At 38.7% G+C, this 11,273-nt stretch overlaps 1 protein-coding gene across 1 annotated transcript; it reads right to left on the bottom strand.

The window, feature by feature from the left end:
- On the bottom strand, positions 242-11,267 carry LOC109833992 (ATP-dependent RNA helicase DEAH12, chloroplastic-like). The gene is made up of 3 exons (XM_020401878.1): positions 10,611-11,267; positions 2,231-5,372; positions 242-1,717 (listed from the first exon to the last, which is right to left on the bottom strand). Exons 1-3 carry the CDS (start codon positions 10,866-10,868, stop codon positions 495-497), a joined length of 4,623 nt encoding a protein of 1,540 aa, XP_020257467.1. The 5' UTR covers positions 10,869-11,267; the 3' UTR covers positions 242-494.

Here is an 11,273-nt window from a genome sequence, read left to right as displayed (position 1 = left end):
TTACAATAAAAACGCAAATATCCGAACAACGAAATTTAAGTAAATCCTCTGCAAACGCGGATGGCATGTCAAATTTTTTCACATGCAATATATTCTGCATTTAGACATGCAGCATACCAGAAAGGCCCCAAACTCAGATGTAACTGTAGAACGAGCGTAGCAATGTAACTAGCTGCCGGTTCAAAAGAAAAAGAGCCACATCCGTTACCATCCACCAAATAGAAAACAGATGCAAAGAAACTCATTCAACTCAACTTTCATAACAATCATATATAAGCTTAAGCTCAAGTTACATATAAAGTAGCAGAACATCTACAAGCTCTACATATGCAAATAATTCTAAGCCTATACAACAGCCAACAGTAATTAGAGAAAAAAAAAACCTAATTATTCTGATACCATATCATCCAAAGGTCTTTCTCAACATGTAAGCCCACAACACATAATTACACATATACACATCTACACCAGCCAGCAGACTCCATATACATCGCTTAGGCATGATTCTCAGCCCTGAGGTGAGAATAGCAATCATCACTAGTATTGAACCCTTCCAAGCAAACCCAGCAAATATGCTTTCCACACCTGCACTCAATGTGATTGCACCCATCAACCTTCTCTATAGTGTGCCCACAAGCTGGACAATCTTTCACATGCTTTTTCCCCTTTCGCCATTCCATCAAAGACTTATCCGGCTCATCCTTAAACTCCTTGTATCGCTCGCAAGATATGAAAGGATGGTACTCCAAATGGCAACGAGTGCAAGTCTCAGCCGAGCATGCTCCACATACAAACGGAGCATCGGGCTGTTCATCCTCGTCAGCAACTTTGTAGATAGATGGGCAGTCTGGAGACGGGCAGAACCGATAAAGCCCATTACTTGAGGCAACAAAGGACCCCAGTGAGGCCCGAAAGAGATCTTCTAACTTATCAGATGGAAGCAAGGATTTAAGATCGACGAGCAAGAAGGGTTCGTTGCAACCAGCCTTGGTGCAGCGAAGAGGGAAGCCTTCATGTGAACGAGCAAGAGATTCGCATTGGTCTACCAAGCACGAGTGACAAAAGTCATGGCCACAGCTTTCTAGCTTATAAGGCTCATCAATCTCACATAAACAGATTGGGCATTCTGAAGATAAAGATGACAGCAATGCATCCGGTGGTGATGAAACTCCAAGAGATAGAGCTACCTCAGAGACAATCTCTTCAATCTTCTGCTTCTGTTCTTTGGTTCCTCTCACATAAAGAATGTGGCGACGAGTGTTGAGGCTGAGATCCACGCCGGGAACTTTCTCTTTGAGACGCTCGAGATCTGCACCAAACATCTGGACTATATTTTTCATAATATCTGGAGGAAGGTTGTGGCCTCGAAGGCGGATCTCTAGAGGTTTATTCTCATGATGTGCCAGCAGTGATCTGCCCAGTTTGCCCTCAGCGTTGATGACTGAACTTGGTGAGCCAAAGATTCTCACACTGAGATTTTGACGGTCATACAGGATATAAGTAGCTGTGTCTCGTTCTATAGATCGAAGCAGATCAATTCCTTCACGGGTGACAAGGAAAAGGAGAATAGTAGGGGTCAAGCCCGGATGGGTAACAATCTTGCCTCTGGTTAGTTGTTCAAGAGGTTTCCTCATATCTGCAACAGTTTTCGTTGCATTTGCAGAGATCTTCACCCTGTAGGTATTGGTGAGGGTCTTCTCCACCGTACAAGTCACACCTGAGATAAGAAAGATAAATGATATAAGAAAATATGTAAATAGATCTACCAATCACACATTAAGTTTTAGGAACAGTGAAGAGGATTTAAAACCAAGTGCATTGGATAATGAACTAGATTACAGGAAGAAGAAAAAGGGCAACAGAGCTACAAGATTCATGTTTTTGGTGGTTTTAAGGGAACATCATGAGAACTATCTTCCTAAGTTTTAGGTTTAGATATTTAATAAACGAAGAAGGAAAGATTATAGAAAAATTGGAAAAGCTAGTTAGTGGTCTTTTATCCATAACACGCTATGCACAAAAACATGCAAGCATGGAATGAGTTCATGAAATTTTCTTCCAATTAGAAGAGGCAGAGGACATCAATTTGCCACCTCTTTCCCGCCCACCAAATTTTGCTCCAGCTACATCAAGCCCCGGGAAGGAGCATTAATAAATTTCAAATAATATAAGGTTACCATAATATTCACAAGTGAAAGACAACAGTCAACAATTCTTAAAGGTAGCATACCTGTTATACTCTTGAAGCTCTTAAGTAAAGAATCAAGCTCCCCCCTGATAACAGCGTAGACACGAGTAGGACAAGAAACAAAGCTATAGAACACATGTTGGCACTGTATCTTCTGCCATGACTCACAGCCAGGTAATACTTTCCCTTGGAGATTATCCAAAGCTTTTGCTGCCTCCAGATGAAGACTTCCATTAAAAGTCAGCAAAGCTCTGACCACATGATCTTTCGGTTCAGGAGTAAACACTTCAACCTGGAAAAGTTGATTTATGCAATGCCTGTTAGGCATGAATGGAGCAATTTCTCTTCTGAGTGCTTCAGCACAAGTTGCTTCTGGAACACTTGTGATCGCCTCGTATTTCAACAATTTAACTCCGAGAATTCTCCTAGTTGAAGTGCTTACAAATTCCTCATATATTTCTGATTCTGATACATCTTTTGGAATCCCTGCTACAAACACACAACCTCTGGATTTTGTACTAATCTCAACATTCACATATTTTCCCCCAATTGCCAAGGCAAAACATTCACTAACAATGATTGCGGCATCCTCCTCTGTACATTGAACAAGTGCAACTCCTTTACTGCGTCTACGTGGCCAACAAACTTTGGCTCTTACTGCAGAGCACGGCAATGTTTTGTGATCCGCTACTCTCATTGGGAGTACCTTCAACAAGGAGCCACAAAACTCAACCTCATTCAATTTAGCCACAGCGTTTTCAGCAAATTCAGGAGTAAGAAACGTTATTCTGCCCCACTTATTTGAGCCTGCACTTTCTGATCCTGAAGGTTTGGAAAAGTTAGCTATTCCTGGAGCATATCGTTCGACTAGCCTCAAAAGTTTCTTTTCATTTAAATCAGATGCAATTGGATGAAATATTTCCACAGTAAGATACCTCTTCTCAAGTTCCAAATGCTTAATTCCAGCACCAAGACCAAATAGAGCCACAGTCGAAGGAGTTCCGGGTCCACCGTAGAATAAGTTTTTTTCAATGCACTCATCTCTCAACCATCTCTTTTCACTCTCCACGCAATCCATAACAATGGATGAAACCTTCTCCATATCCTTTGCAGTAGCAAAAATCTGAATTTCTCTTCTACCAAAGTCAACATTGATACTGATGTTGTCATCCTTGCATTCTTCTCTAGCATGTGAAATAGTACTGTGTAGGTTGGAATTATATTTGCCACAAAACCTCTTCAAAAGATGATTCCCAGCTACAGCTATCACTTTCAAACTCATCTTCCGCTTCTCCAACTGTGTGACATCAAATAAAGGATTCTCAATATTTAGCAGGTCATTATAGTTCACAGAATTTACACAAACCAGATACTGATTGTCTACTGATAAAACATCACAAAAAACAACCCAATCTGGCCTCTCTCCATATACTAGCAATGAGCAGGAAGGATGAAGTTGCAGTTGTTGCCCAGAAAAAGCCACTTTATAACCAAGTTGTTCAGACCCCGAGAACATGGCAACATTCTCCACAAGACATGAGAGTATAATTTTCTTCAACAATCTGTCAAATTCAGTAGGTCTATGAGGATGCCAACGCCAGTAAGAGGGAATGACCGTGTTGAGTTCATAACGCATGGATTTTTCCAACTCCATGACAGTGTCCTGACATCTTCTCATAGATTTCGCATTGATGCTATTCTGCCAGCACCACTTGTTTCTACTTTCTTGCACTTCCTCCCATTCCTTGTAGACAGCGAGAAGGGTAAAAAGGTCACCATCACGATGGCAGAATGGCAACTTAAGGCAGTCTGCTTTATGCTTATCATTCTCACAACCAACTCTACAGAATATACTGCTAGAGTTTGCCATAACGGCAGCAAGCACCAGCCCTTCTTTTTTAAGGCCACAGCCAAAACAATCAAGAATAATCTTCCCAAGGCGTGGTTCAATGTCCAACCTGACCAACCGAGAACCAGTAGAGGTAATTTCAAAAACATCATTTTTCATCACAATAGCACCTAGCTGGATCAGGTTCTGCAAGGCCTTTTGAATTGCTTTTGGTTCAGGAGCATCAACAAAATCAAAGTCTTGGACATTCTTTATCCCGAGAGAAAGAATTCTCAACACAGCAATTCCAAGATGCACTTTACGAATTTCAGGCTCCTGATGCATGCTCATTGATTGGAAATCAGATTCAGAGTACAGCCTGTAGCACTTGCCCGGTCCTGTTCGACCTGCTCGGCCTGCTCGTTGATTGGCAGAACTTTGGCTGATCCGGCCAACCTTGAGTACATTCATGCCAGTGGAGGGCTCAAATCTGCTATCCTTAACCATGCCAGAATCAACCACATACTTAACATCTTGAATAGTAAGAGAAGTCTCTGCCACATTTGTAGCAAATATTACTTTCCTTTTTCCAGGGTAATTTTGCATGACTCGATTTTGATCTTCATGAGAAAGTTTACCATGCATTGGTAAGACAATTGTTGAGGGATCACTGAAACTCTCACAAGCCCATTCTACCTCCGCTTGAGAAGTCAAAAATGCAAGAATTGCACCACCTTCTTCAGTTCTATGAATCATGGTCACCATCATTATAACATCAGAGACATATGAAGGATACTTATCAGACATTAGCTTAGGAACCCTAGACCAAGCAGCCTTCACAGATACATTAGGAACATATTCGATGCTCACGGGGAAGTTCCTCCCCTTGACATATATGGAAGGACTACCATAAAAATAATCTGCAAGCTTGCTTGCATTAGCAGTAGCAGACATTATTATAACCCTTACATCACTCTGGAGTAGTTCTTTCTTAATCAATGCCAACAAGAGATCAGTGCTCAAGCTTCTTTCATGAGCTTCATCTATAATGATATATGAAATTCCTTTAAAATTCCTTTTTCCCATGTAGTGTTGCAAGAGACAATGGTCTGTCATAAATACAATCCTTGACTTGAATTCTTGATAAGGTGAATATGAAGGATAAGAAACAATAAAGTTGTCATCATCATAGCATCCAATACTTTCCTCTGCAATTCTTTGTGCTACAGAAATGGCAGCAATTTTGCGAGGCTGTGTGCAAATTACTGATTCCATAGAAGCTAAGCCAGCATCAGCAATGAACTGCACCAATTGTGTACTCTTTCCAGAACCAGTCTCTCCAATTACAACTGTAACCTGTGAGAAACGAAGTTGAAGAACTAAAACTTATAACGTCTAGGCATATCTTACTATGTTTATCAAATATTTGTATTTCAGAGCTCTACGAATTTTGACTGATGAAACCAAATGGAATCAACGAAAAAGTAACCAGAATAATTTACTATGTATGTACCAAGGAAAAGATGGCTAACGTTAGACAATAATATCAAAGAAGCACACAGGAACAACTTGAGAGAGTAATATGCTAGGCAGATAAAAATGTGTTTCCATAAATGTATTTCCAATTATAATGGCTTAATCCCCTTGGAAATGAAGAGAAAAGAGATAGAAATGTGTTTCCGTAAATCAAAGTGAACCTATTAGAATTTAGAACTGTTAAAGGCCTGTAGATTCAAATTTCCTTCGTCCCAAATTTGTCCCACTGTACAAGCTTCGGAAATAGACGATTCCTTCATGGACACCTGACAAGCTCCAAACACTTTTGAATACTGATTTTAATTTTTGAGGTGAAAAAAATATTAACAAAGAACTGTAATGTGAGCATAACAGGCTAACTAACATCCAATTTGACCATGCTCCTTGTGACTGGTAGCAAGCATCCTTGAATTGGACCTGACATCTCTATGCTCTATCTCGACCAACACTTTCACCATCGATGGTCACTTTTCCCGACCTAGGACTATTGGGACTTGGGGAAATGCCTTATTGTTTCAGCTAGCAAAGCCTCTGGAGGAAAATTGGGGAAGGATATATGATAAATCCTTGAGAAGGATAAAGATTTCTTCCATATATTTTCATGTACGGATGGACATGCACGATACTGTTGTGCCATGTCATGCATGGACAGTCGTTAATCTTCAAGTGGTGAAGGCCTGGTTCAGGTAACATACAAAAGAACTCCTCTAACCTTCCTATTTCAGTAATTTTCATAACTTAAATTGTGGTGGCTACACACTTAAAGGAAACTAGTCTTCACGGATGAGCTAACAGCTGAGTAATCTACAACCCTTTTTGGTGGCATTGCGATAAATTAGAAAGAGACAATAGTTCATGATTGTCAATAGAGATCTCAATATGGTAGAAAATATAATGCAGATGATGATCCCATATCAGGGCCTTGCAATAAATGAAAGACCTTTAGTTATAATAAACTACTTTCCTCATTTGCAAGCAGTCGTGTCTCAAGAGGAAAGAAGACAGCACATAAGGGGATTAAATCATGTGTGTGTGCGTATCGAGAGAGGTTCACCATCTAGCCAAACTCCATAAGTACATAGAGGGAAGGACATTTATGTGCTTAATTTCAGAGAATAAAGTGTATAGTCCAGAAGCCTCAACTTTCAAAAGCAGACTTGATTTAAATGGGAAAAAACAAATTCATTCTAAAACCTCTAGCTGATTTGGTATTTGAAGTTCCAAATGAATTACTCTCAAATTTAGGTTGATACAGCTTAATTCACAACTAGCAACTTGTGTAATGGTTTTCCTAGTAAGCAATTTGTGTACAAGGTTTGGTTTCAATGGGAAAACAAATACTATCAAACACCTCTTGTAGTTCCTAATGCATTATTCGCAAATGTAGGTCAATAAAGCTTGATGCATAATTAAGCAACTTGCTTAATGGTTTTCTTTGTAAGCAACTTGTGCATAAGATTACAGTTATGCATTACGCCTATTAAGTCAATTTTTATTCATATAACCTGCTACCTGACATGCCAAAAGAGCTACTTTTAACAAGCAAAAATAGCACTAGAAGTATCATCGATTCATCACTAAATCAAAAGAATAACAGGACATGGTCAATGGCCAAGAGTTTGCTGTTACTCAAGAAAGGAAATAAGAAAATAACTATTAAATATTGTGGTTAATTTAGCTCCAAAAAAGCAAGGTTAATTAGTTAACCAGGTCAGTAATGAAAAACCGATAGTTTGACTAAGTTACTATTATGGGTCTTAATTTATGCTACCTGAGTACTTCTATCTTGGTCTTACCCCTACTTGACACAAACTTGTACTCATACCCATACCCAAACTCCCTGAACACACCTTGCATAATATGCATACATTTATTTGGCATGTACTCAATTAAACAATACATGTTTTAATTTAGAACATTTATCAAACTATCCTGAACATAAATCCTACACTTCACATCCACTTTGTTGAAACTCGTTAGGTCCCAACTATGATTTTAATGGTAGTTTGAGACTTGTAGTACAAAAACTGAGCATTTTTACGATTTACCTACGTTGAATGGATACGATGCGGACACAAATACAGACATGGGTGGGACACAGATACGGACATGGGTGCGGATAGAGGACACAGCATATTGTAAAAGTTGGATACGGGGACACGGTTATATACATATTAAAATTATTACTCATATAAGGTTGACATTGTTTTTGACTTATATGTTATGAGAACTAAAATCCTTATACCATTTTTATTTTTCTTTTATCGAGTAGATTATAAATTGAAAAACCGCTTGTTTTTTAACTAGATACCCAAACAACCCTTTAAAATCATACTTATGAACTAGGTATGAGCTAGAACGAACCTAACATGAACCAATGAGTTGCATAAACTTATGGTGAAGTGTATAATATATGTTCAAGAAGTGTATCACGAGTTTTTTTAATTGAAGTGTTGAGTACACCTCTCAATAAATGTATGTATATTAATTCAAGAAGTGTCCAAGGAGTGTCGAACATGGACACGGACATGGGAGCCTAGATGAAGTGTCCGGGCAACCTAGCAATTTACAATCCACATAATAAAAGAAACATAAAAATGCTATAAGATTTTTAGTTCTCATAAAACGTGAATAAAAGAAAGTGTATATAAAGATTTATATAGCCGTGTCTCCGTACCCACATTTTTTGCAAATTTGTCGTGTCCCGTACTAGTACCGTATCGGTACCTTTACCCGTACCCATACCTACGCAACATACGTCTTATTTGAGTCAATATAACAAGGTTCAATTATGGAATTTGAAAGGTTTGGTTTTTTTTTTCTATCACCTCCTAGTGCAACACAAAGGATGAAGCGCAAGAACATAAAGGATGAAGCACAAGAGCATTTATGAAGATTGGCTTTCATAATAATAGGGTTTGCTTATGGAATTCAAAAGCTCTGGTTTATTATTCTATCATCTAGTAGCACAACACAGGGTGAATTGTAGGAGCGCTCTTTATGAAGATTGGCTCTCATAAATCTCCTTTCCCAAATCTTTTCCTCGTTTCCTATTTTCTTGTGACTGCATCTACACTGTTCTGTACATGATCAGCAACAACCTTCTGAACCTTTCTTCATATCAACCAAAGTAAGCCCCTAATCTAATTTCTATAATCTAGTAAACTTTGGTTCAATGAACTTGGTAGCGGAGCATTCCGAATCTGAATCTGCTACTTATACTCCTAATTTCCTCTCAACTCATCTATTCCTCTCATTGTTTAAATATCCACGATATCACCCTATATATTGGCTGAATATCCTTTTATAACACTGGCTACAAAACGATATGGTCTGAATATCATTTACCACTTTTTAGCAATTTTTGGGTGATATATCTCTGACATGACCAATCTATCGACTGATATGTTGGCTGACATATCCTTTTATATAATTTTGTTGCAAAGCATTACAGTATAGGAAAAGTTTCTTTAATGTTTGTTAGCAAAAATTCCAATCCTATGAAGTTTTTTTGCAAAAATTCCAACCCCATGAAGTTTTTTAGCAAAAATTCTAGTGTGCTCTTTTCCCTAAGTTTCTACAATTCGTTGGCGATCCTAAACATATATTATTACATTTTGCTATGCTTACATTTGAGTAAGTATATCTAGATTACATTTTAGGACATTATACTATGTGTGCACATCATGCAACACATGACACTTCAATATTTACAATATTTCCCCATTATCTGCAATCTGATATAGATATTGGTTGTCCGTTATTTCCCCAATATCCAATATTTCTACCCTATGCTTATGACTAAATTTTAAATATAAATATGATTTAGGAGGACCAGAAGAAGTCTCTTCAATGTTTTAATACAACAAGACTCTGATTTAAACCTAAACAGTCAATAAAAGCATAGACTACACTTTTCAACCTTTAGATCTCAATTTTAACAACTTAAGTGACATGAATACATAAGAATTCTCTTTGAGACGATATAACAAAGTTCTTCAAACAAGGATACATAAGAATTCCCTTTATATCGAGACTAATATCCGGATCTCCAATCACTATTAATGGGTCCTGATTCGTTAGTTCATGTCTGCCCCAGTTTAAGCAAGAAGATTGACTTGATGAAGTTTTTGAGCAAATCTCATTATCCCTTACCCTCACATTTGCATCAACAACTCATTCACAAGATATGCAAGTAAAGAACACAAGCTTTAAATTGGATAAAGAAAAAGTCTTGATAGAGTTCAAGTCAGTACGTGTTCAGTTATGGAAATCCCAAGGAATCTTGTCTATAATGTAGCATCGTACCCAAAGACTTAAGGTTAATGGAAATATTAAGAATAATGGAAATATTAAAAATGAGGTCTCATATCACTGGCAATTTTCATGCTATTTCTGAATTTTGATAGCAAACAAAACCCTCCAAAAACCCTTCCTATGTCCACCAAAATCCCAGAGTCCTGCTTATGTATCTTCTAAACCTGGATTGTGTTTGCACTTTCACTTATTTGATAATAACTCCATGGCACCAAACTTGGAATTACAATAAAAGTTAAATTTTCCCAAATAAGCAGAAAGGAGGCATGATATATTCAAGAAGCTTCGGCACTATAAAGATATAATAAGTAACTCTGTATAAAAGATTAACCAAAGAAATTGCAAGCAAACTGACGAAAAAGTTTCCGAAGCTGAATTACACAATGAGAACAAGGAAAAATGAAAAGTAAGCAACAAGAAACCAATAATTCACATTCGTGATAACAGAATATGCAATCAACAACAGTACATACATAAACATCATGTTATGCGTCCAAAGTTCGGCATATTCATCAGAGGAAACCTGTCCTGAAGATATCTGGAATTGCCAAGTACAATAATAAATATGTAAAAAATGAGTGGCAATAATACCTGAATGCTGTAAAAGCATCAATGTGAAAGTCCGCAAATAAAATGTGCAATGATAATAAAAAAACAAGGATACACGATGTGTTAACTACGCGTGCCAATTTTAACCAAAATCACCGAAACCGACTTGTCAAAAACACATCTTTATTATACCTGATTGAAAAACATAGTCTGCAAGAGCTCCCGCCGGGAAGAATAGATGGGGAGCCCATCAGTAAGCCTCCGGCACTCCCTCGCCACCATGGAATGAACTCTGACCAAACAGCGCAAGTCCAAATCCCTTCCAAACCTGAACAGATCAAATTCCCCACTTGCCAAAACCCTATCTTTCCCCTCCTTAAGATATCTCAAAATACTCTGCATCGCAGTGGTGAACTCCCCTAGTTTCCCATTAACATGTGCCAGTTCCATCTCCAACCCCTCCTTCTCATCCTTAATTTCATTCAGGACATTAAACTTCCTCGGCCTGCTAAGCTGAGCAGCCCTCCTTCTAATTTCCCTCTCAAGCGCATCAGCCCTCTTCCAATGCTTGCTCACACTCTCACCAGCGAGAAGAGACTCGACATGCTCGATCAAAATATCCTTCACTCGCTCTAACTCATCGGCCTTCACCGAGGGATCGCCGCGAACAGGTTCAATCTCCGGCACGAGAAAGTGGGCCCCGTCGAGGCGACGGCGCCAGAGGAAAATGACGGCGTCGAGGGCGTCAGAGAGGGAAGGGAAGAATAGCTTGGCGGCGGTTCTCTTCTCCCGAGAGGGGAAGACGAGGGGGTCCTTCGGAGGACAGGGGAGGGATGCGATGAGGTCGTCGATGGA

This window comes from Asparagus officinalis, chromosome 3 (assembly GCF_001876935.1).
Source record: "Asparagus officinalis chromosome 3, Aspof.V1, whole genome shotgun sequence".
Classification (NCBI taxonomy): domain Eukaryota; kingdom Viridiplantae; phylum Streptophyta; class Magnoliopsida; order Asparagales; family Asparagaceae; genus Asparagus; species Asparagus officinalis.
Note: the sequence above shows the minus strand (reverse complement) of the source record. Positions and strands in the feature narration are given on the sequence as shown.

What these genes read in the sequence shown, in the direction of transcription:
- LOC109833992 (XM_020401878.1), bottom strand. Translation starts at nt 10,868, where the DNA reads ATGGAACTGGCACATGTTAATGGGAAACTAGGGGAGTTCACCACTGCG. An exon ending in AGACTATGTTTTTCAATCAG is followed by an intron (nt 5,373 to 10,610) that starts GTATAATAAAGA and finishes CGTTTCTCACAG; the next exon opens with GTTACAGTTGTAATTGGAGA. An exon ending in GAGCTTCAAGAGTATAACAG is followed by an intron (nt 1,718 to 2,230) that starts GTATGCTACCTT and finishes TTCTTATCTCAG; the next exon opens with GTGTGACTTGTACGGTGGAG.